This window comes from Nycticebus coucang, chromosome 10 (genome assembly GCF_027406575.1).
Source record: "Nycticebus coucang isolate mNycCou1 chromosome 10, mNycCou1.pri, whole genome shotgun sequence".
NCBI lineage: Eukaryota > Metazoa > Chordata > Mammalia > Primates > Lorisidae > Nycticebus > Nycticebus coucang.
The window spans coordinates 77,950,912-77,978,062 of NC_069789.1; the positions used below are offsets into that span (position 1 = coordinate 77,950,912).

General features: G+C 37.2%; 1 protein-coding gene and 1 pseudogene across 2 annotated transcripts; one reads left to right on the forward strand and one right to left on the reverse strand.

Annotated features, from left to right (window-relative positions):
• On the reverse strand, nt 1–26,124 carry TSEN15 (tRNA splicing endonuclease subunit 15). 2 transcript variants are annotated; one of them, XM_053604900.1, is made up of 5 exons: nt 25,906–26,124; nt 23,517–23,598; nt 23,078–23,213; nt 3,193–3,334; nt 1–2,657 (listed from the first exon to the last, which is right to left on the reverse strand). In XM_053604900.1, the coding sequence occupies exons 1-5, from the start codon at nt 26,029–26,031 to the stop codon at nt 2,637–2,639; spliced, it is 507 nt and encodes a 168-aa protein (XP_053460875.1). In that variant the 5' UTR covers nt 26,032–26,124; the 3' UTR covers nt 1–2,636. The 2 variants fall into 2 exon arrangements, with proteins under 2 accessions (XP_053460875.1, XP_053460874.1); XM_053604899.1 differs by lacking the exon at nt 1–2,657 and having other exon boundaries at nt 3,145–3,334.
• Nucleotides 7,099–10,673, forward strand: LOC128595606 (ADP-ribosylation factor-like protein 4A; annotated as a pseudogene).
• Nucleotides 26,125–27,151: the final 1,027 nt, after the last annotated feature.

Sequence of the window (27,151 nt, forward strand, 5' to 3'; positions counted from 1 at the left end):
CTTTACTAAATTTTTCACTAAAATGAGACATACATAGACAGGGTGCCTCCCTTTCCAAATTGTTCTCAATAATTAATATTCATGTTAGCAGGTATCTGGCCGGCTTTGGACACCACTTTGGTCTAGTACAGAGGGAACATTCTGAAATAAACATCATAGTATAGACAGAGATTGAGTCCTAGTTTTAAAGATTTGAGAAAGCAACTTTCACGGTCAACTCCAAAAAGACAGTTCTGGTTTTGGGTTTTGTAGTCATTTAGGAGCCTGCCAGTTACCAGATCAGACACACAAGTCCGACTCTCATTAAGTCTTACATTTCTTACTGAAAACACTGTTTGTCTAGCACTATGATGAAAGGCCTTAAAATGAATCAGACGAGAGACCTTAAGAAATCAAGAGTCCCTAAGTCTTTGTCATGAACTGTTTTAGGATTCTTAGGTCTGAAAATTGGTCACCAGAGTCACTGAAGCCATATTGTTCTGAATAGGTACATCTTCAAGTCTTCTAGAGAAGCAGAGGAAGCCTGAAGGAATTACAGACCTTCCCTCAAGAATAAAAGTAAAATTTAAATACTATCAAAGGAGTCAGGAATGACTACAGCCTAAGAATGATGCATTCTGCCGCTTTGTAATGTTACTTTTTGTCATTTTTCCCATTCTTATATTGTTGTTTCCTAATCAGCCATGAAACCATAGTCTGTAGGCAGGACCTGTAACTTGCTTCTAACAACAGAATATGGCAAAAGTGACAAGGTGCACATGATTACATTAAATAAGATTATAAGGTCCATCTTACTAAGATCCTCTCCCTTGCTGGCTTTGGAAAGCAACCAGTTATGTTGGGAAGGCCCTTGTGGCAAAGAGCTAAATGTGGCCTCCTGCCAACAGCCTGGAGCCCTCTCAAGGAACTGAGACTATGAGTGAGGAACAAAACCCTGCCCCAGTGAAGCCTCAGATAAGACTGCAGCCTTACAGAGGATTCGACTTGTGCCCAGACTCCTTACACACAAAAACTATGAGATAACAACTGTGTGCTATAAGTTTGTAAAATATTATCATGTAATGATAGATAACTAATATAAATTTCAAGATACATTTTAAGATGTTTTATTATAAAAGTAATACAAACAAGAACTGAAATAATGAGGAAAGACAGTCATCCATTTACTCCCCTGCCAACCTACTATAACCAGTTAGTAATTTGAGTTACTTTATCATCTTTTTATTACATGCATGATGTGTTATTTGTAGCCATGATTATATGCATTCATACACTTTAATTATATCTTGCAGTTTATACTTAATGTAACATTTTCTCATGTATTTAATGTATTCATTACTAATTTTTCAGGAGTATATGTTGTACCATTCATAGATTTCTGTTTAGTAACTATTTCCTAGACCAGGTGATGGCAAATTATGGCTCCATATTTGTAAATAAAGTTTTATTGGAACACAGCCATGGCCATTTGTTTACATACTGTTTATGGCTGCTTTTGTGCTACAAACAGCGTGTTAACAAATAATAACAGCGACAGTAAAGACCTGAAAAGCCTAAAATATATACTTTTTGTCCCTTTATAAAAAAAATTTGCTGACCCCTCCCCTAAACTTTTAAGTGCTTTATAATTTGGGCTATTAAAAGTAATGCCACTTGGGGCGGTGCCTATGGCTCAAAGGGGTAGGGCACCGGCCCCATATGCTGGAGGTGGTGGGTTCAAACTCAGCCCTGGCCAAAAAAAAAAAAAAAGTAATGCCACTTGGAACATCTTTGTGCATATAATTTTTCATACTTTGGACAACTTAATTGGAAGATATTAACAAAAGTGGAAAACTGGGTCAAATTAATAAAGACATTTTAAGGCTGACATTGTCCCACCCTATCTCTCTTGTAATATTCTAGCTATAAAAAAGGTAGTGGTGATAATAAGGGAAGGAAGTATAAGGATAATAATAATAAAGGAAGACCCAATATTCTTATAGGTAGCACTTCTCTGGGTCCCTATTAATGTAGACATGGAAGTTTATACCCTGAATGAACATATTTTTAGTTTTGATACAAAGTCAACCAAAGAGAGAAATAACAGTAATTGTAAAAGGAAGACTAAATCAAAGAATTCTTTTACTTTTTATTGGTGATTTAAAACAAAAACAAAAACAAACAGAGATAAATTCTCCAGGTGTCAAGGTATACATGAAATACTATTCCAAGCTAGCCGTAGTGGCCAAAAGGCCCTGGGAGTTGAGTACGAGAAAGAGGAGGCAGTCTCCACATGAGCTAGCAGTGGCAGTAATGGACAGAATCCACACGAGTGTGGGATGACAGAGCAACACATGGGTCCACCCCTCTGAACATATCCTAGGTATAACCGCGTACAACTACAATTAAACTGTCTCTAGATAAGAAAGTTCTACGAGCAACTACCCTGTATTTTTGAAGAAAAAATTTCTTCTATCTGGGGAAGTTTTATTCTGAAGAAAAAAAAAATTCTGCAATTGGAATGTCAACCTTGACTAGTCAACCTAAACAATCTAAGTCAACGCTGATTAGTCATCTCTGGAATAAAAGATGAAGCAGGCCAATCAGTCTCAAATCCAATCTTGTATGAATAAAATATGCATCAGGAAGTATAGAGGTCATCTTCTAAGGGAAATATTCTGCAATATATAAAAAAGAAAAGATTAGGACAGACCCATTCCCCTATAAATAATGTAATTTAAAAACAAAATTATAAAGACACTTAATATAATTATCCCAATTATGCCAACAATGTGTGTAAAGAAATCATATGTATATAACACATTTATTCTATTTAAATGTTCCTGTCAAAATGTCAACCAACTTAACATTTCCTAAAGAAGTATTCTTTTAGTTAAAACTATTATTAGCCTTTACATTCCACCTCAGTTACTCACTAAATAACTGCATGATGATATCACAAAATACTCTGGGAAACTATGACATTCTCCATAGAGTGAGGGAATCAAATTATTTTTGTAAAACTAACTAGGAACATACTTTGAAAAAAATATAGCCAGTTTTCTGAAGTATAAAATCAAACCATTTTTTCCCCTGAATTTTTCACATGGCAAAGAAAGTGGTAGTACTATGAATAACTTGATTCACACTTAAAAATCATGTCATAATTTTCTTCTTTTTTCACTGGTTACTGTCAGTGACCTTAAAACTGACCTGAGGGTCTGGCAGCATAAATCCATCCGTAAGTTTATAATAGACTATTGTAGAATCAGATTCCACTATGGCCAAAATAAAAGACATCGGCAAATCAGGATCACCTTGCAATTTTTGTGATGCCTTCAAGATCTCCCTTATCCTGAAAATAAAGTCACAAAACATTTAGGATTTACAGTCACGCCATAATAAGATCAAATGCTGTAAAACCTTGAGGAAAAAGGAGGCAATTACAGCATACCCATAATGCTGACTAAGGAAATGTCTGAAGGCTCAGATATAAATATTTAAAGCTACCTTCTTACATAGAAAATCCTGGAAATAAGAACTATTTATTGACTTCCAGTCTTTCTGAAAACCATTTTTCACCCATTTTTCCTAATCATCGTAAGTGAGAGAACCAGACAGTATTTAGACACATGTAAAATGGTACACCAATACCACTGGTTCATCTAAATTGGCTCAGGATGCTGAGTGTTAATTTTCCAATTTTTCAACATGGTATCTTATAGTGGAACAATTTGGTATTTGAGTTTGTTATTTAAAAAAATAGGGCATAATAAAGATTTTCCCCATGTTTTTACATGGGGTTAATAATTGCTACCTTTAAGCAGAAAGAGGGACGGAGGGAGGGGTGTGGGGCCTTGGTGTGTGTCACACTTTACGGGGGCAAGACATGATTGCAAGAGGGACTTTACCTAACAATTGCAATCAGTGTAACCTGGCTTATTGTACCCTCAATGAATCCCCAACAATAAAAAAAATAGTAATAATTGCTACCTTTAAATGGCAATATAATATTCCACCGACCACAATTTACCTAATCATTCCCCTATTACTGTGCAGTTCTTTAAGTTTATTTGGGGGTGGAGAAGATCAAAAGAGGTAGCTGCAATGATCATCTTTCTACATGCAATTGTTTCTCTTTAAGTATTTCTGTTTAGTTCTTCCAGTATCAGGAGTAGAGACATTTTTATGGTTCTCAATTTATATTCTGACACAATAAAAGCTGAGAGAGATAAAATTTTTATTTAAAAAAAAATTTTGGTAATGTCAGGATTTTGGTTTGCTTGTTGTAGAAAATAATCTACCAAATCTAATACCTATGTCTTCAAAGCATTATTAGCTTTTGTTTACCATGAATGAAAAATCCTTATTACCTACCCAATGAAGCCTGTGTTCAATAACTCAGGAAAGTGTAATCTCCTGAGAAGCTTTCTTTAAAAGCCAAATAAAAAATGATCAGTTGTTTTTTCATTAAGCCAACCAATTCTCCAGAAATTGAAAAGATATTTATTAGCCTATTAACATTCCACCAGTGAATACATAAGTAACACTTTATTCTCTTAGCAAAAGAGCAATTTGTTCCCTTAAGTTCTACTTAACTCAAAGTAAAAATCCCTACAGTCCTACTTTACTCATCCTCTTAGCTACTGAATCCACAACGAATCTCAAAAGAAAAGTATCTGGTTTGAAATGTTCTTACAATAATTATAATGCTTTTTATTTGTAGTAGAGACTGGAGACATTAAGAGCAATTTCAAACAGCAATAAACTTCTAGAAAAGCTGAAACTAAATTGTCCTTTTTAAAATACCACTGTATCACTGTGCAATATGTTAAAGGGTACAACTAGCTTAGTTAAATAGCAGTCATAAAAGGCGGCTTACCTATACCTATCGTTTAAGTTTTCACATAAAAATAATAATTTGAGAAGAGAATGAGTCTCTAACTTTGTTTCCTCATATTCAAACCAATTCTAAAATGACTTTGAAAGTCAAAAATATGCTAATACTCAGTTTTCAAGCATAACTGTCAAGCAACATTTCCTATGTAAATAAAATATGTCTACCTGGAAAAACATTAATTCCTTTTCAAAGGTCATAATAGGATCATTTTCTCTCTTCCGTCTTCTCTATCACCTTTCCCCAGCCTCTAGGCAAAGTCATATAGCTTACCTCACAATAGTACTTTGTGTAAACAGGTATTACTCTAACCACTATGTTATATTAAATATTTACATATCTAAGTGGTTTTTTTCCATTGGATTATAACCATTTTGAGGGTGAAACTTTTTAAAAAAAAATTAACGCCCAATATGTAGCAGAGTACTTGGGCAAAAATGAAGGAGATTTTTCTTAATAAAAGGTTTACATATGCTATAACTAACTCATTTAGGTATGTAAACTTTAAAATATATTTCTGACAAATATTTTTCTAAAATTTATTATACAACTCTATTATACCGAACAAAAGTTCAACTTGCCTTGACAGCCAAGATCATCATTTTTCATACTTATTATTGTAGATACAGTGGTAGACCATATGGCATTTGGAACCAAAGTAGATCCCAGAAACTTAACTTCTTGAAAGTGTCTATTTGCCTGTTTTTTTTCTTTTTTTTTGTAGAGACAGAGTCTCACTGTACTGCCCTCGGATAGAGTGCCATGATGTCACACAGCTCACAGCCACCTCTAACTCTTGTATTTGCCTGTTTTTTATTTAACTGTTTTGTCACTTGTCTCTGTATCTGGTAAACTAGTCAGTCACCTGTTCTTTTATGGTCCATGACACAAGAATGGTCTTTACATCAGTAAACGGCACATTTTTATTGGTTACAAAAGTACCTACATATAGCCTCAATATTGCGACTTGGTCCACAAAGCCTAAATTATTTACTATTTGGCCCTTTAAGAAAAAGTTTGCTCGGCAGTGCCTGTCGCTCAGTGGGTAGGGCACTGGCCACATACACCCGGGTTGGTGAGTTCGAACCCAGCCAGAGCCAGCTAAAACAACAATGACAACTGCAACAACAACAACAAAAATAGCTGGGCATTGTGGTGGGCACCTATGGTCCCAGCTACTTGGGAGGCTGAGGCAAGAGAATCGCTTAAGCCCAAGAGTTTGAGGTTGCTGTGACCTATGACACCAGGGCACTCTACCAAGGGCAACAAAGTGAGACTCTGTATCAAAAAAAAAGAAAAAAAGAAACAGTTCACTGACTCCTACTCTATACCACTCCTACTCTATACTTGGGTGGTGCCTGTGGCTCAAAGGGGTAGAGCGCCAGTCCCATATGCTGGAGGTGGCGGGTTCAAACCCAGCCCCGGCCAAAAAAAACTGCGCAAATAAATAAATAAATAGCAGTGAACTCTTCTTTTTTTTTTTTAATGCAGGATTTAATTTATTTGACCGCAGAGCCTTTTCTATTTTCTTTTCTTTTTTTTTTTCTTGTAGAGACAGTTTCACTTTATTGCCCTTGGTAGAGTGCCGTGGCATCACAGCTCACAGCAACCTCCAACTCCTGGGCTTAGGCGGTTCTCCTGCCTCAGCCTCCCGAGTAGCTGGGACCACGGGCGCCTGCCACAACGCCCAGCTATTTTTTTGTTGCAGTTTGGCCAGGGCTGGGTTTGAACCCCCCACCCTCGGTATATGGGGCCGGCACCCTGCTCACTGAGCCACAGGTGCCGCCCAGCAGCGAACTCCTAAAAAAAAAAAAAAAAAAAAAAAAGAATTATACTAAAAAGATACGATCCTCAGGGCAGTGAACTTTTTTTTTCAAAATTGTTGATTCAAAGGCAAAGCAGGAAGTGGTACCACTTCAAATTAGGATGTAGAAGATCTTTAAAGACCACCATTCCTACCATAAAAAAAGAGAAAACATGATTAACTTAAAGATAGCACATTTTTCGTTAAAGCCATGAAGGATATGTGAACACAAAATTTAAAGGAACTAAATTCTAACAAGAAATGAGTGGAGACCAACAGTTAGCCCCTTCCATCTCTCAGGATAGTTGCTAAGTCTGGGCACAAGCGGCTAGAGGAGTGAGCTGTTAATAGCCAAGCAACTTCACTGGGACAAAGAGAAAACAGCAACACAAGGAGAAACAGTCACGCATGAGCAGGCATGGTGGACTGGACGCTGGAAAGACCCCAATCCCTCCAGTTCAACACTTCTCCTGGGACTTCTGCTAATAAGCAACAGCATGAAATGCTGGGTAAGGAGCTAGAAAATGGCAAGCAAGCTCTAATCACAAGGTCCTGTTGAGGACAAGGGTCTCATCCCACTCTCAGATCATCTGAAACCAGAAGAGAACTGAGATAATTAAAGCTGAGGCTTACTCCTTAACCTTCCTTGACTTCTGATTAAACTGACCAATTCAGCCTCTCTACTTGCCAGATAGAGGAAAGAAGGAGTCGTTGGGGACAGGGAGTACATCAACATCAGTCTCTTATTACTTACAATGTCAGGTATACTGTGAAAAATTTTAAGCAATGTGAAGAAGCAGGAAAATGTAGTTAAAATTCAAGAGCAAAAAGTCAATATAAGAACTTTAGAAAAACAAGGTTATTAAAAAACTCAGATATTGGAATTAATAGCTAATGACTCTAAAATAACTACTATAAATGTTACAGTATTGAGAAAGAAACAGACAAAATGAGTAATAAGATGAAAAATTTAAATAGAAAAATGAAAATCCTAAAAAAGTGGATATTCTAATTACACACACACACACACACACACACACACACACACACACACTACTGTCCAGGCTTACTGGTAGACCAGGCATGACAGAAGAAAGCACTAGCAAACTAGAAAACAGATCACAAGAAACTGAAAAGATCAAAAACATCAGAGGCCTTTGGTACAATATCAAATAAGTATCATTGGACTCATATATGTGTCACTGAAATCACAGAAAGAAAGGAGAGAATGGTACAGAAGTAGCTGCAAACTTTCCAAAATTAGTGTTTCTAAATCTAAAGTGGGTCTTTTATGGACAGCATAGAGTTGTTTTTATATTCAGTCTGACAATCTCTGTCCTTTGATTAGAGTGTTTAAATCATTTGCACTTAAAATTAACATTGGTATGGCTGGATTGATGTCTGCATTTAACTGTTTTCTGTATATCATGTCTTTTTTCTTCTAACTCTGATACTGTTTTACCACCTTATTTTATCTTTCTTTTTTAAATTTTTTATTATTTTATTTTTCTTATTTTATCTTTAAACAGACATTTTCTAGTGCATCATTTTAGTTTTTTTGTTTTTTTTACTATAGTTTTTTGACTTTTTAGTGGAGCCACGAGAGTTAAATTTATCACAATTTTTTGTGTGTGTGTGAGACCAAGTCTCATTCTGTCTCCTGAGCTAGACTGCAGTAGCATCATCATAGCTCACTTCAAACTCCAATTCCTAGGCTTAAAGACTCCTCCTGACTCAGCCTCCCAAGCAGCTGGGACTACAGGCATGCACCACCACCAGGCCTGGGTGATATTTTCTATTTTTAGTAGAGATAGAGTCTCACCTGTGCTCAGGCTGTCCTCTAGATCCTCCCACCTCAGCCTCCCAGAGTGCTTGGATTATAGGACAAAATGAGTAACAAAATGAAAAATTATAGGTGTGAGCCACTGACCCTGACTAATGTATCACAGCTTATCTCAGATTAATATTAACTTGATTCTAATGGAACACAGAGACTGCTCCAATATAGCTTTAGTCCTTTCATAGCCGCATATGTTTATATATTATAAACCCATACTTACTCCTTTCTACAAGTTTATGTTCTTTTTAAAATTAAAAGGAAAAAGGAGAAAAATATATTAGAGTCTTTTTTTTTTGTTGTTGAGAAAAAGCCTCAAGCTGTTGCCCTGGGTAGAATGCCATGGCATCACAGCTCACAGCAACCTCCAACTCCTGGGCTCAAGTGATTCTCCTGCCTCCACCTCCCAAGTAGCTGGGACTATAGGCGCCCACCACAACGCCTGGCTATTTTTTGGTTGCAGCCGTCATTGTTGTTTGGTGGGTCCAGGCTGGATTCGAACCCGCCAGCTCAGGTGTATGTGGCTGGTGCCTTAGCCACTTGAGCCACAGGCGCCGAGCCTATATTAGAGTCTTTTATATTAACATACTTAATATTTCTGGTACTTTTCATTTCTTCTTCATTAACTTCTGGCATCATTTCCTCAGCCAATATAGTACCATTCCCTCCTCCACCCTTTGTGTTAACACTGTCACATGTGTTATTTTTTCACATGCTATAAGCCTGGTCAGTTGATTTCTGACAAAGTTACAAAGCTGATTCAATGGACAAAGTCTTTTAAGAAAAGGCGCTTTAACATAATGTGTCAAAATGTCAAACCTGGAAAAAAAAAAAAAAAGAAAAGGCGCTTTAAAATGAAGACAATAGAGCTCTATGCCTACATGTAGGACATAGTAAGACTCAATGAAGTGGCACACAGGAAAGGTCTTTGTGAATTGCCAGTGGTCACTGAATACAAGTATTATTAAGTGGTTCTTATACCAACTTTGCTACCTTGCAACTTGGGACAAAATGTTTGTATTCACCTCTGTCTCCATGGTCATTGCTAAAAACAAATACTAACCCAAACAAACAAAGGTACACTGTGCCATCAGCGGCAACACAGGAAATGGTCATTTCTAAAATAGATAGTCTGAATCCCAGAAATTGACTTAGTCCTTAAAAAATAATTTCCAATGTCAAACTGTATTACATTGGCTAGATTCTTATTCATAAAAAACCACTCACTTCAAAGAGAGATTCAGATAAAACAACCATAGATATTAATTAGAAACTTCGTTAGTCAGCACTGATTGGAAGTGATGCCCTGATAAAAGACAGCAAATTCTAATCACTTTACCAATCCAAATCCTTTAGCACAACTAAAACTTTTCCTTCTTCAAAAGTTGCAAACCAGAGAGCTGCTCCAAGAGCTCAGCAGAACCAATGGGGAGTCCTGCCTGCACTTCGCGTAGAAGCACCTACCAATACGTTCTCTTTGGGACCCAGGCTCTTTTGGGAGAAGTCTTTTGGCTGATCACCTAGGAAGAAAAGTTCTAAAGCAGTAAGAATAAAACATTTCAATCTGGGACACTTACTGCAGCTGGAAATGGGGAAGAGACTGTCAGACTAGATTCTATCCTGTCCAGCCTGCCTTCATTTCAGTCCTTCCACATTGTTATTCTGGGTTTGAACTGTGCTGGAAAGACAATTGTTTTATATAGGCTGCAGTTCAATGAATTTGTAAATACCATATTTACCAAAGGATTTAACACTGAGAAAATTAAGGTAACCTTGGGAAATTCTAAACCTATCACTTCTGGGATGTAGGTGGTCAGGAGAAATAAGGGCCACTGTGGAAGACATATGCTAGATGCACAGATGGCATTCTGTTATTGTGGACTCCATTGATGTTGAAAGGATGGAAGAAGCCAAAACTGAACTTCATATTTTATTTCATAAAATAACCAGTATATCAGAAAATCAAGGAGTCCCTGTACTTATAGGTGCTAACAAGCAAGGCTTGAGGAGCTCAACTCTCTCAGAAATTGAGAAACTGTTAGCAATGGGTGAACTGTACAATCATAGGAGATGGACTAAAGGAAGGACTTGAGAAACTACATGGTATGATAATTAAAAGAAGGAAAACGTTGCCACAACAGAAAATAAAAAGATGAATAATCTGCCTTTTATATCTGTGTGGAGTAGGTTTTCTCTGGTTTGATTTTGACAAATGGAAGAGTGCCTACAGTCTGGTTTGCCTGTCTGCCCTCTTGGATGCTATTAAAGCTTTGTTTTGTTGAACAATCAGATGCTCAACTCTGTTGCCTTGTGGAAGATGAGTAAATGTAGTGCTTCTTAAAGAGGTCATTTCTGCCCTACAAATCTTTGGTACTACTACCATTTTGGGAAGCCAAGCAAGGATAATAAACTGACCAAAACACAGTTATGAAAATCTGACGTGAAGTTAGTGAAAAAAAACTTTGAAGAGAGTAAAAAAAATAAGTGGCAAACTGATATCCAAGATAACAATCAAAGAAAAAAAAAATCAATTCTTATAGGCCATCCATCTTAAATCAATCTTTTTCTACAAAGATGGAAAAGAAGAAACAGACCATGGATCAATTAAAATTTTAATTACCTTTATCTTTTGTTGTCAGTATGATCATGAATGAGCTCAGAAAATTTCACTCCAAGATATGACTTCTTAGTATAAAGAATATATCGAATTGCAGACTCCTCAAGATCAACAAAGGACTGAAAGAAGTTGTCCTGCATAAACTGGACTACCCTTATCAAAAGATCAAAGGGGACAATGGACTTCCCTTCCTTTTCCTGTTATCCCAATATATTGCAGGAAAAAAGATCAAGAATGCAACCAGGCCTGGTTCAAATTATTTAAACCATAACGCCCGAAACCCTTCCCACACAGCCTTACGTATTATGTTTTAAATTATTTGGGCCAGGCCTGGTTTGCACTCTTGACCCATCAACTCATGAATAGATTAGTAAACTGTGGTATATGTACACCATGGAGTACTATTCAGCCATAAAAAAGATGAAGACTTTACATCTTTTGTATTTACCTGGATGGAGTTAAAACACATTCTTCTTAGTAAAGTATCACAAGAATGGAGAAGCAAGTATCCAATGTACTCAATACTAATATGAAACCAATGGAAAAACAACTATACACCTGCACAAGAGAAAAACACAAGTATATTCAAGTGGGAGTGGTGGAGGAGAGAAAGGGGAGGGGGGAAGGAGATTGGTAACTTCTCACCTAACATGCATAATGTTAAGGCTGGGTATACAGCACAAACCCTGAATAAAAGGTTCAACTACGACTTGAACTTCAGGGAGGCGCCTGTGGCTCAGTGAGCAGGGCGCCGGCCCCATATACCGAGGGTGGTGGGTTCAAACCCAGCCCCGGCCAAACTGCAACAAAAAAATAGCCAGGCGTTGGGGTGGGCGCCTGTAGTCCCAGCTACTCGGGAGGCTGAGGCAGGAGAATCGCCTAAGCCCAGGAGTTGGAGGTTGCTGTGAGCGGTGTGACGCCACGGCACTCTACCAAGGGCAATAAAGTGAAACTCTGTCTCTACAAAAAAAAAAAAAAAAAAAATCACCATCCTCAAAAAAAAAAAGAGAAATGCAAACAATGTAGCCTGATCATTTGTACCCTCATATTAATCTGAAATAAAAAAGTAACGGCTGGTTCTTAGGTTGCTTTACAAGTCTGTTTCCCTCATCTATTCATCCTCCCTAAGAACTGTTTGTCACCCCATACTCATTTTCCACCTTCCCCTTTGAATATTGTGTATAAAAACATCTGAACTTCATTGGGATATTGGGTAATCACTATATAGTTTTCCCCATGTGCATGGTATTGGTAAATAAACTTTTCTTTCACTAATCTGTTGTAACTGTGAGTTCATCTTTCAGCGAACTTTCTGGGGGAAAGGGAAAATTTCTCCTCACCACTACAGTCATAGTTACTTCCCAGTATGCAATATATACATGAAACCTAGTATATAACACTAAAAGTATCCAATGTACTCAGCTCTACTATGAAGCTAAATTATAGCTTTCACATGAAGGCTATAACCCAACTATAGCACAAGACTATGGGGAAAGGGCCAAGGAAGGGGAAGGGAGGGGGGAGGGTTTGATGGAGGGAGGGTAATGGGTGGGGCCACATCTACGGTGCATCTTAGAATGGGTACAGGCGAATCTTACTAAATGCAGAATACAAATGCCTACATACAGTAACTAAGAAAATGCCATTAAGGCTACGTTGAACAGTTTGATGAGAATATTTCAGATTGTATATGAAACCCGCACATTGTACCCCTTGATTGCACTAATGTACACAGCTATGACTTAACAATAAAAATAAATAAATTAAAAAAAAAAAAAAAGACCATGCAATGCCATAAGCTTGAGACAAATTCTTTAAACATCCCTAACTGGAACAGTTAAGGGCATGGATAAGAAGGAAACCTATTATGACAACTTTTATACATTTTCAGCTTCTTGAGATAATACTGTATAAATCAGAAGGTGTTGTTAGTATGTATATGTGAACATGTGTGTGCTTTTTTCCCTAAGGAAAATTGTATGGGGATTCTAGCCCCTATATTGGAATTTGGGATAGAAATTTCCATCTCATCCATTGCTCTTTTTTCATTCTCAATTGATATTTGTTTCCAGAGTTCTCTAATATAAACAAAAAGCATTTTTATACTTACCCAAAACACCCATGTGGGAAACCCTGATGCTTGAAAATTAAATCAGAGGTGTAAAGGGAGTTTTGTTTTCAGAGTTGAAGAAAACCACTGTCAAAAATGAAATGGAAGTTCCCATCTTTGAGCTCTTGTTTATCCTATTCGGTTGGGATGGGGTGGGTAGAGGGAACCATCAATGAATCTTCGCAGTAATAACAGAAAAAAATAGTTTATCTGCCTATATTATTCAAAGTACACTCAGGGGGTATTACAAAGTTTCTTGTTCAGAATCTCTGGTAGTCTATTTTTAATGTATGTTTAAAATAAAGCCATCATCTTTCCCCACTTGAGACCTTTCTATTATAGGTCTACATAAACTCCAAAAAATGTTCATTTTGCCTAATTCAACAGATTGTGCTTTTTCAATGTATTAATAATAGTAACGGCGACAACAGCAACAAAAGTTTCCAGAGTTCTACTTAAAGAATCACACACAACTGTAAAGATGCTGAGAATAGTAAAGCCTCACCAGAATACTTTAATCTCACTTAATTTCTAACAAGCTTACAAATTTGAAATCTTAACTTAGAAAACACAGAACAATGTTTCCTAATATGTGCAAATTTTTTTGAGAGTTTAAATGTTTATTTAAAACAGAAACACCAAATCATTCCACCAGTTACCTAGAAAAATATTGTGGAGATATTTCATCACACAAATCTAAAATAATAAAATAGATAATAAAATTCATTACAGTTCACATTTAATAGAAACCTACCTATGAAAAATATAATCTATGTATTAATAATAAGAGCTTTAAGTTTTCTACTCAGTTATATTTCAAGGGAAAGATTTCACCTAAAAAAAAAAAAGATATATCAGTAATGATCACAGCTACTGATCAACAGTAAGAAAACCTGATACTCGCAACAGGTTTTTTTCTCGTAACTGTTCAGAGAGGACTTCTGCAACTGATGGGTGATTCCAAAGCTCAGGCTAACTTGAAAACAAACCTGAAGCAAATACCTACTTAATACTACTTCTTGGCTAATCCCTATAGTCTAAGCAAGCTATTTCAATGCTTTCCATAAATCTTAGCACTGATTACTTTGGAATGATCCTAAAGCAGAGAATAAGTAATCTCCACGAGATTTACACAGAGAATAAGAAGTCAAAGACTTCTTTAACTTTTCAACTGTTGTTGAAGAGAATATATCATAGTTAAAATTAGTATTAGTTTCAATCCAAACAAAGTATTTCCTACTGTCCTCTTCATGTGGCCAAGCTTGGAGTGAGCCATCATAATGCAACTCTGAAATACAATGCAAAATTAACTTGGTGCCAAAGGTACCAGAGAAGCCTTATTTATCCACAGGCTCACTCCAAAGAGAAGTTTCAGGGATAACAGACTACCTCCTTGGGATTCGTGCCAATGGCTCCCCAGTAAAAAAAGTGAAGTCAGCTAAAATCCCAAGAGGGTTTACTGAACAATCAAGCTCCTGTGTGGCTATTCACCCCACTGGGAAGTCATTCTACTAAAATAAACTACTAGCTTTTAGAAAGAAAAATCTTGTGTCAGTTAAAAGAAGCTGCCAGAAGTGGAGGTTTCTAACAGAGGTAGGGTGAGGACACACATCCTAATTAATATGCAGGAAAGCCAAGTGACAGAAGTCATTTTCCTACTTATTAGACTTCGGGACTCAAAATACTTGTCATTAAATGAATTTGCAATACGGACTATGCTTTTGGAGAGTGGAAATATTTGTCAAATACAGGGAAATAATAATGGAATATCCTTCAAGAAAATATTTTTCATATGAGCATTAAACCTCATAACTAAGAATATTTTTAGAAATGTTATCAAGAAAGAACTCAGTTCTAGTAATCCTTCACTCCATCATTAATATTGAGTCCTTTTGCCAAGACACTAGGAAAAAAAAAGGGGTGAAAGGGTGAAAAGAATAAAGATGAAGAATTTCACTAAAAAGTAAGGCAGCTCTTCACAGCATTGACAGATTGCCTCTTAGGACGTGTGATTGTTCTCCATCCTCAGATGTACATTATAGTTGCAGCTTTATAAATGTAGGAAATAGTGATAAGTTCTGTAAGTGGATGGATTTTTTTTTTTTTTTGAGACAGCCTACTGCCAGGCTAGAGTGCAATGACATCAGCCTAACTCACAGTAACCTCAAACTCCTGGATTCAAGCAATCCTCCTGCCTCAGTCTCCTGAGTAGGTAGGACTATAGGTACTCACCAAAACACCCACCTAATTTTTTTATTCTTAGTGGAGATGAGGTCTCACTTTTGCTTAGGCTGATCTCGAACTCCTGAGCTGAAGCCATCCACCCATCTTGGCTTCCCAGAGTGCCAGGATTACAGGCATAAGCCATCACACCCAGTCAAGTGGATGGATTATGTAGACTTTCTAATTTTTAGAAATTCTTCGAAGGCTGTTTGTATTATATTCTTGCATTCTTTAAGATACTATTTAGTAAATCTCTGCTGCAGGAACATAGAAGCCTAAGAGAGTTCATTCAGTCATTCAACAATACTTACTTAGGACCATGTCGCAAGTACCAAGCTGGAACAGAGCTGAAACAATGAACAAAACAAAGTTCCACATTCAAGAAACTTAGTGAAGAAAGGCAGAGAGTAAATAATCAAAAAATCAAATAGACAATATGTTGAGTAGCATCAATGTGACAAATGTTATAAATGATGACCATTTAGGAGGTCCAGGAGGTTAGATGAAAGCAGTTTAAGCCACAGTGGTTAACAATTATACCAATGTGGTAACAATGGATGTTGTGAGAAATGGAAAGATTCTGGATATATCTTGAAGGAAGAACTGACAAGATTTGTTGATAATTTAATTCAGATGTATGAGAAATGGGAAGAATAAAAACTAAGAAATTATAGTGAAGTTACAGGATCCAAGGGTACAGGACCACAGAAGTTCGCAGAATGCCTATACACCAGTAATGAATACATAGAATTTGAAATTGAAAACAAAACACCATTTCTATTAGCATCAAAAAATGAAATACAGGCTCAGCGCGTGTAGCTAAAGCATCTAAAATAAATAAAATTTTAATTTTCCTTACACATCTCAATGTTTTGAAATAGTTTTTTTCTTCTCCCTGTAAAACATGAACACAATGGATTTAAAATTAAATAATTGGTCCACTTAAATTATCTTGATTACTGCTAACACTCACTTCTTATGTGCACTGAATTGTTTTCACTTTCCCTAAGGTATAAATTCCTTTAACTGTGCAAGAATCTTGCTCAGTCTTGACAAAAGTTCTTAAACTTTTAGCTTTATGGCAGCCGAACTAGCAGAGAAGCAATTTGGTATGCAGAAAGTTTACATCTTTTTCTAAATTTCTAACACAGTGGTTCTCAACCTTCCTAATGCTGCAGCCTTTGGCTCCTGTGGGTCACGACCCACAGGTTGAGAACCTCTGTTTTAATGCAATACTCAGATTGGAAGGTATCAAGAAAGAGAATAGCTGACAGTTTTCTCTCAGATAAAATGGCTGAGTGTATTCAGTTTAGTTACTGATTATAAAAAAAAAAAAAGGCCACAAATTTGTGGGACTGAGGGGATGAAATTACCATTGGAGAGGCAGAGGCTCCACCCTTCACACTCACTACTCTTCTCTGACACTGAGAGGAGTGAATCATTTACAATTTAATCAGGTTTGAAAGGATGAATGATTCACTAGTATTACTAAAGAAGGAAGGAACTCTGATCTTTTATAACAAAGGAGATTAATAGATCATTTAAAAAAAAACAGTATCTTAACTGTCCCTGGATTTTATAATTGTATAAAACACTTCACCTATAACCACAGATAAGTTTAAAATATGTCAACTATGATCTTCCCATCTCTTTCATCTTACTGAAGAAACTAAAGGTAGGAGATGACATAGGTTCTACCAGGGGGAAAAAAACCCCCACTGACAAAGAACAAAAAATCACTTTTTTTTTCTTCTTAATTTGGGTCCTTGTATAAGAAAGTTGTAATATTATTACCCTAACTTTTGTGTAATACATTTCTCCCATTTAGGGCACTCAATATATACCAATGACTAGAAGGTCCAAAGAGAGTCTATTCAAGCTATCTGAACATGAATTTGACTTCATTTCCAATCTTAGCACTGAAAACAAATAGGTCTTTAGCATGAGATGGATTCTTCTTGTCTCACATTTAATTCCACAAGATCTCCTTGATCTCTGTGAATCTATGAATACAATATTACACCATTGCTGTGTCTGAGGAAACCATGCACACAATTTTATAGTCATTCACCAAAGCTGCTCCATGGATTCCCTAGATTTACTTGAGCAAAGAAACAATCTGGAGTACTCTAATGTGGATACCATCCAAATATATAACTTAATATGACACTTTATAGTGCAAACAAAAAATTATTTTATATTAGCTTTCGGAAGTATTTTAGATGAGAGAAAAAGTAGATAAGCCCTTCTCTTTAGAAACACTAGAAATTAATCACTTCATACTCCATTGGCATAATTTTCCCACCAGATAATCTGAAATGGGCACTTTACCAATTTTATTTTCCCAATGGAGATTAGCATTAGTATTAAATCAATACTTTCCGAAGGACTAGTACACACAATACCTTCTGAGACTTGAAAAACATGACGGTTTTAACAATGATCATATAGTAAGTGTACTTACTTTCTGCTTTATAGAAAATGCTAGTAACAAACTCCAAGTAATGCATTCATTCACAGCCATTCAAATACACATTCACCCTGTAATGGAATTCCTCTGCACTCCTGCCAGAAACTATGTAAACAAAATAACCAGGTCTAAAGCCTGGGAAAGTAAGTGGGAAATGGATACAAAAACTGTTCAGGCATTCTTAGAAATGCAACACAGATACAGTATTAAATTTTGCCTAGAACTATTACCTTTTAAGGAGTCAGCAAGTACATATGAACTATAAAATAAATAGAAAGATTAAGCCATCCAAATGTACATGTCACTCGGCCCCCAACAGTCAAGGGCAAGACTGTTGTTATTTTTACTTTTAACTTATGCACAAGGATTGTTTGTCAAAACACTAGGAAAATGCTTTATAATTAAAATATAGTTAACTGTGTAAATGACAGAGTTTCCAGTTTTACAAACAACAGAAACTTGGGAACTTCAATAAAGGAGACCATTATCAGGTTATATATGATAAGCTCTTTATAAGGATAGGAAATTATACCTCCTGCAAATTGTCAACTCCTCTGACTCCTAGGCTTTCCTATCCAGCTTTCTTGTTAACAAAAACGTTATTTAAAATTTTGAGGAAATACAAAGCATTTTTTTAAAAACACTATACTCCAGCAGCTGAGCAGCAGAATCTAAGATGGTGACTTATAGCTGGTATACTGATGGTTGCGCAGCGGGGCAAGCATTAAATAGCTTGTTTCTAGTAATAAGTACTGAAGTTGGTCCGTTATTTTTAATATAAAATTAATATTCCTGATAATATATTATCATTCTCATCCACTCACATTCCAACATGCTATCTTGAGTGGTAGTCAAAAGGGAAAACTAGCATTAAGAGGTCCTGGGAACAATAGATTGTAACTGCAGAACTGGCACAATCTGGCCCAACTTTATGTAATAAAATGGTTATGTTTCAGTTGCCTTAAACCCCCAAGTTGCAGGTCACATAACCTGAGCATGCCCAGATGAATCAATTGTGTTCAATTCCCTGGAGCCAACTGTAGCTAAAAAGTCAACCACAGGCAGAGCCAGTGCTTGGATTAAGGAACAGGAACCAAAGTAATAAGCAAGACTCAGCATCTTCTCACGGCATGCTGCAATTAGATCATGCCTTGTTACCCTCTGATTCACAGGCTCACAGCCCAGGGAGACAGAATTGAGTATTGCCTCCTGTCTCCACACCAGCCAACTCACAATAAAGCCTTGGCATTTATTGGGCACAGTGGCTCACTCCTGCATTTTTGGCCGGGGCTGGGTTTGAACCCGCCACCTCTGGTATAGGGGGCCAGCGCCCTACTCCTTTGAGCCACAAGTGCCGCCCGACTCACTCTTGTAATCCTAGCACTCTGGGAGGCCAAGGCAGGTAGACTGCCTGAGCTCAGGAGTTCAAAAATAGCTTGAGCAAGAGTGAGACCCCCATCTCTACTTAAAATAGAAAAACTAGCTGGGTGTTATGGCAAGTGCCTGTAGTCCCAGTTACTTGGGAGGCTGAGGCAAGAGAATCTATTGAGCCCAGAAGTTTGCAGTTGCTGTGAGTTACGACACCAAGGGACTTTACCCAGAGGAAGAGTGAGACTGTCTCAAAAAAACAAAAGCCTTGGCATATGTGTGTGTTAGGCACTGAGTCTATTGCTTGCTTGGTAACAATTTAGGGAAAAGCCTATATTATCATACAAGTAAGAATGGTGGTTACTTTTGTGGGAAAGGAAAGAATTCTGATTGGGAAAGGCACATGGAAAAGGTTGTGGGATGGCTGAAAAAGTTCTATTTCTTGACTTCACTGTAGTTATAAGGGCTCAAGATGTTTGCCTTATGCTTATTCACTAATCTATACATTTGTATTGTGTGGTTTTCTGTACCTGGTTTTATTTTATAATAAAAGATTTTAAAAACACTAATAAAGTAGGAAGAACTCTAATAGCAAGAAGACTGTGAGAGCTTGGTGCAACTCACTTAACCTTTTATTACTTTTAGAAAAAATAGGGATACAAATAAAAACGTTACCTTAAACCTCAGCTGTTTTTATGTAAAATGGACAAATAGTGTATAACACTTTGGATTTTAGTGCTAATGAAATTAAAGTATACTTCTGAAAGTACTTTGAAATATTCTAACATTCTCTACAAATGCAAAGGATTCTTAAAACCACAAAGAATAATCGGTAGTATCACCTCTCTGCTGAAAGCCCTTCAATGACACCATCCACTTAGCAGTTTTTAAAGTGTTCTCTGTGGAAACCTGGGACTCAACAGACATGCTTCAGGGATAGAAGCTAGGTACAGTTGTACATGCTTTGCACAAGGGTGTCTGGCACAACTTGGTCTGAAATCCACCTCCACTGTTTGCCAAACCTTGAATCTTAGAGACTTTTTTCTTTGTTATGCCCAGAGGTGGCACCTTTTTTCTAATTTGTTCAAAAGCGCTGCAGCCTTGTTCAAACATTTGCCATAAACTAAGTACCTTGTTTTTGCCAAACAATAAAGACATAACCTTCTGCAAATCCTCAACATTTAGAAAGACCACAAACATATTGTATGCTTATGTTTGCCTGATTTACAATAGATTTGGGAATTTGAGTTCCTCTTCTGTGAACTGCCTGTTCACATTCTTTGTTCATTTCCCACTGGGTTGTTCTTCTCTTGAGTCATAGAACTTATTTATATATTTTGAATTAATCTTTGCCAGTTATACACATGGTATGTCTTTCTCCTAGTCTGTGAACATTTATACATAAGTCACTATGAAAGTTTTGAGATATACAAAAGTGAAGAAATGTAAAATTCATATGGACAAAAACAAATAAAGCCCACTGATAAAGCAGAACAAGCTGAAACTTGCACAGGTGAATCAGAAAGGACACTGTAGAAAGTGTTTTTTAGAAGTGAAATAATGAACCATAACAGTCTGTCTCAAAATTTCGAAAGCGACCCATGTATATTGCCAGTGGGAGTGTAAGCTCCTAACCCATTTGAAAACAATTTAGCAGTTCTTACTTTACTTTAAAAGTTGAGATGAAGTTTACACCTTCTTCTTTACTGATTATTTTTAATTAAAAATAAAGGTGTAAATCTGATACATCCTAGCCACTCCTCCTCTCGCCTTCTTTCTTAGGGAAAATCTCATACATGAGTTACAAGGAGATACATAAAAGGCTATTTATTAGAGTACCATTTGTAATAGTACAAAAGTGAAAGCAGACCATTTTCATAATCTAAATAACCTCTCTCATCTTTCCCCTCTTTCCTCCTGAGTTCTATTCCTTCATTTATTCATTTACCATCTTAAGTAATATCACTACACCCCTACTCTGACTAGATTCCATGCTAGACAGGCAGTCATGTTTAACTATTTTAATTGCCCTACTAAACCATGGTCTCTTAGTGGCTTCAGGAGACTTTTCCTTTCCTTCCTCTGGATGTTGGCACAACTTTTACATGTCCCTGATAAGTACTTATCAGTACTCCATTATCCCTGCTATTCAATTATCTAGCAATGAAATAAGTGAAGGCAGTCCAAAAATCACACATTGAATTAAATAGCTGAACAAAAGACAACTCTATTTTTTCTAGATCTCATCCAATAATTACCAGAAAAAGAAAGAAAATTTATTTTCCAACTGAATGTTCAGCGCTAGAATATTACTTTCATGACTATGTTTTGTTCAACTTGAAATCCCCAGTAATTAGATTATTGTCTGACACATAAGAATCACTCAAAAAATACTTCTTATGATGGAAAAGCCCAAGCAATATTATCTGACAAATAATGATCCTTAAAAGTAAACATAGGATGACTTATTTTTGTAGCTGTTTTGTTATTGAATAAATAAAAACTATTTGCCCTCAAATAGCCGGGCGTTGTGGCGGGCCCCTGTAGTCCCAGCTGCTCGGGAGGCTGAGGCAAGAGAATCACTTAAGCCCAGGAGTTGGAGGTTGCTGTGAGCTGTGTGAGGCCACGGCACTCTACCGAGGGCCATAAAGTGAGACTCTGTCTCTACAAAAAAAAAAAAACTATTTGCCCTCTTAAATAAAAAAATATATTTTCTTTCATGGTGAGTTATCCTCACATCTTCCTACTCAAATACATTTAGGACATGTCTCAATGAATACCCTCTCTCTACAAAGCTACCAAAGACTCAAAGTCAATAATCTTCTCTGTGTTACTAATGTAGGAAAATTCCTACATTAACCACAGAAGTCTGAAATCACAGAACCACTGTAAGATATGTAACATTTTGTACTACAAAGAACAAAGTAAAAGTAATGCTCTTATTAAAGACTGAAAAATGAAATCAGACACACACACAAATCTCCATTGGTTAAAAAGTTATTTACATAGTTAAAGTTGAGAAAATTTTATATCCTAAAAGGCATAATAAATTTAGTAAGGGCCTCATTTTTGCTATTTTCTATGTTATTATTCCACTACATAATGTAATTATGAATATTTCCATAAAATAAGACATAAAGATTTAAGCACTCTGAGTTATTAATTGCAGAATCATAAAAATTGTTTACCAAATTGTCAATTCAATTAATTCTAAAATAAAATACTGTTTTTTCAACCAAAAAAAAAGAACCCCTAATTAAGTAAATAAATAAAAGCCAGGCATGAACTAATAATGAGACTATGCCATGAAACAAAGACAGGTTTAACCTAATTCTGTGCACCTAAGATTAAAAAAAAAAAAAATGTCCCACAAGCTACACAAAGCTTTCTTTGATTTCAATTTGCATGTTAACCATGCTTGTCACCAACTCCTGTAACAAATATGATTTTTATTATATGGTGCATTTTATAATATCTGTTGTTTCTAATGGTCTTGCTTCCTTACGGGAATAAACTTCCTGTTTCCTGAAGGCTAGTATTGCTATCAGTTATACTTTCTCTGAAAAGGTATTGACCATAGAGTAAGTGCTAAATAAATACTTGTTAAACTTCCATATTTAAATTATTCTGCAAATTATCAAAGTACACTATGACCCTTGTACCCTAAATTGCTTTAAAAATATTGTATTACCATCTTTCATTTAAAGATTCCTAGGGAAATACTCAGTAAAATAACTAATTGGTTATACAAAGATCAAAATCACCTGCTCACCTGTTATGGCTGAAGGAAGCAGTAATAGAGGTTGGCACCACAGTCTGTAACCCTTCCCCTTCTATCTCAGTGCCCACAAGGCAGATGAGCTGGAGTTCTGGTAATCCCACACAGTTCACTTCATGCCAACTTTTACCTGCAAAAGCATCATTGAGTGGACAATAATAGTTATCAAAAAACAAAAGATAAAATCTCCAAATTTCCACCTAATACTCATCTGAACAAACATCACTCGTAACACTACCTTCTCTCTTCACTTTCCTAGTTTTTTCTGTTACCTAGTAATACCCAAAGTAAATAAATGAAGAAATTACAAAATGTAATTGATAAAAAAGCAAATACATAAATGATTATTATGTCAACAATGCTATATCCCAACCCAAGCCTCCAAACCCCCACCATAGCCCCAATAACGAAATAATATAAACAAACAACTTACTCTCCATGAGGTCCAGGTAAACCAAAAATGCTACATAAACTTGGCTGGCATCTCCTATAGCTAATTCCATCATTTCTAAATACTGAAAATCAAAACGTAATTGTCAAATAGAGAAGGAAAAATCTCCTAATATTTTCTTTCAATCAACAAATATTCATTAAGTATGTAGGTATACCTAGGTACAAAGTTAAAATGCCATATAAGGTCTTATCTCTGTCTCTAGAGAAACTGCAACTGTTAAACATACACATACTTAAAACTGTTAGGCAAATAACAATATATGACAGTAAGTGATTAAAAGCCATATGAGTGGAATAAAAAAGCATGACATAACAGGTCAGAGGAGCTCTATTCATGCAGAACGTTGAGTAGAGAAATTTGCTAATAAGATTTTGGTTGGACATGTTAATGGGAAGCCTCTATTTCCCCAGCCTCTGATTTACATGTGGAGAGAGTCTCTACAATACTATTCCTAGACTCTCTCTCTAATTGTTCTCATCAATAGGCAGTTATTTCTTAGATTTTAATGAATAAACTAAGCAAGCTCCTAAGTCAGCATCAGGGAAACATTTTTCAGGGGCCAACTCCTGTAGAGGAAGTCTAAGGCTGTTGGGCTCTGTCAGTAACTAGGTGGCTGAGCAGAGCTAACACACAGGTGAGGTATGAGCAGATCCACTTGGTGGCAAATCTTAAGTCACATTCTCCTTTCGGCTTCACTGTACACATACAGGTACAGGAGAACAGGAGTGTTATTAGTTGGCCATCTCAAACCTCAAATGCACTTGAAAATGACAATGAATCTATAAATTCAGACCAGGTGACCAACTTAAAAGTTTGAATTTATCTGTAAGGAAGCACTGAGGATTTCCAAGCAGGAGAATATAGTAAAATAAAAGTTAGATTTGAGGATGGTAAATCTGATACCATTTTACCAGATGAACCTCAGTAATTTTCAAATTGAATCACAAAATGTCAGAACTGGAAAAACAAACATCCACTATCAATTCTTTTCTTCTATTTAAAAAAAAAATCAATTTGGTCATTTAAGAAGAATATGCAAAAGGGAAGATTTGATGGTCAGAGTCTACACAGCCATTAGTTTCAGAGAGAAAAAAAATCTGAAAGTACTCACATGTAAACTACCTCACTAGCAACACCAAATAAGTCTAGATGAGATTTAAAAAATTTGTCACTGGTGTTTCACTTATTGATAATTATATTGTGCTTTCTATATACATTTCACATCAAACACCCTACAAATATTAACTGATTTAATCCTGTAATAACCCTATGAGGTAAGGACATATAATAATATCACCATTTTTCAGATAGCAAAATTGAGGCATAATGGTATCAAGCAAGCTGATCAAATCACAAAGCTTGTAAATGACAGAACCAGGATTCAAACTCAGGGAGTGTGACTTTGAGTCCATGCTTTTAACCACTGTGCTGCATTCTCCATGTTAATTTTCTTTTTATAGCACTAAATAACATTTTATGTTTTTTTTTCTTTTTCTCATCTTTTGGGGAGGACAAAGCAGACAGAGCAAGAGGATAAAAACAAACAATATGCAAAATGGTTAACTCTTTTAACTCTTTTCAGAGTTTTTACCTTCAAAATTTTCCTTTTCTTGTCTTTAGATGATTATCTATGAATTACCGCTCTCAAGGGGAAAAGTGAAATTCTATCATTTTACTACATCTGGGATTTCTGAAAAACCCAGATCTCCACTGACTGCTTGGGCTGTTAAGGCAGCGATTTCTCAAACTGAAGCAAAGGGTCTACCTCTCGTTACTAATACAGAAAAATACACTCACAATATGAGTAGCTCTGCTTTGGGCAAGAACCTATTCAAATTTTCCAATAAATCTGAAAAATTAGGCATCTGAACCTGTGCAAAATAAAGATGCTTTGGATACTTAGGGTCCAAAGCTAAGTGTAAACGTTACTGTGCCCAAACCTTTATCATTAAGGATGCCGGGTCTTATCTATGGTCCACAACTGCCTTACATTACTCTGAAGATTAAACAAGTTCATCCCCGAAAAGAGCTCCTTCTAGACAGCAAAACTCAGCTATCAGGAGAGCGCTTATTAGGGATCTCGGGTTTGAAAGAAGCGGGGTTTAATGTCTTGCCCTCAGTTTAAGAGTGGCTGGGGATAGGGATGGAGCGTGGTACTGGAAAGGTATCAAAGCGATAGCACAATTCGTTAAAACAAGCAAAAAACGATACAGCTTTCTGCTGGCAGAGGTGCACTGCGGTCCCCGGCGGTGAGGGCGGCGCGCATCCTCCTCAGCCATCCCGCCGGCAGAAAGCGGGAGCGCAGCCCACGAGTTCCGCCCGGAGTAGGAGTCGCGACCGGCGCGCTGCTCTCTTCGCGCCTCCTGACCTTAGGGTGGGAACCCATCCAGGCGTCCTCGGGGGCCCACGAGTGAGCGCCGCTGCCACCTCGAACGCCGCCCGGCCCCAGCCCGCTGCAGCCGGGGACCGGCTCGGAATCACCGCCTTCCTCCATTACGGCCGGTGCGGCGCGCCCGTGGTGCACCAGGACCCGCGCCCGGCCAGAAGCAGGGGCGCGCGCGCGCCTGGGTTCCGCTTCCCGGCCGCCCGCAGCGTCCACGAGGGCGGGCTCAGAAATTGGGAGGAAAGTGGGATTAGCTCCTCCCTCTAACAAAGGTAACCGGAGCTGCGCCGCTGCTCTTTAGTTTCGCGTTGCTTTTATTCGAACCTGGGCTGATTCCAATGTGAAAAATGTTCAAAAGTAGCCTGAGCCCGGGAGCCACTAACCCTTCTTAATTCAGTGCTGTTTGTAGCTCATCTGAGAAGGTGGGGATACTTAAGTTCTCATAGCCTTCAGCACTGGGGTCCTGGTTTCCGATTCCTGGGAACGGGAATGCCCTGACATAGACGTCTAAAAGAGAACCGTAGTTTTAGAGTGAACGCACCTTTAAAGATTAGATGAGCACTTGGGCTTTTTCCATGACTTAGCTATTATGAATTGGGCTGCAATAAACATTCTGGTACAAATATCTTTGTTGTGTTGTGATTTTTGGTACACAGCCCTACTATGAAACTAATTTGGGACTCTCACATGAAAGCGATAACCCAGCTACAACTTAACAATAGGGGGAAGTGGGAAAGGGGGGTGGGTGGGTAGAGGGAGGAGGATCGGTGGGATCACACCTGTGGTGCATATTACAGGGGTATTTGCGAAACTTGGTAAATGTAGAATGTAAATGTTTTGGCACAGTAACTGAGATAACGCCGGAAAGGCTATGTTAACCACTGTGATAAAAATGTGTCAAATGGTTTATGAAGCGAGTGTATGATGCCCCATGATCATATCAATGTATACAGTTATGATTTAATAAAAAAAAAAGAAGATTAGATGAATTACGAGCTGAATAGGTGTTCAGAGAGACAGATACAAACCAGAAAAGCATGTGACCCAGGAGCCAAGGACAAGGTGCTCGGACAGGCAGGACAGGTAGGATATTTTTAAACATTTTAAAACTTACTGAGTGAAATGGGAAGCCACTGGATGCTCCTGTTATGTCAGAGCCTATCTGACCTGTTTCCCCAAGTAGTAGGAACTCTAGCCAACAGAGTTGTACATTTTCTGTTTCTTGGGAGGC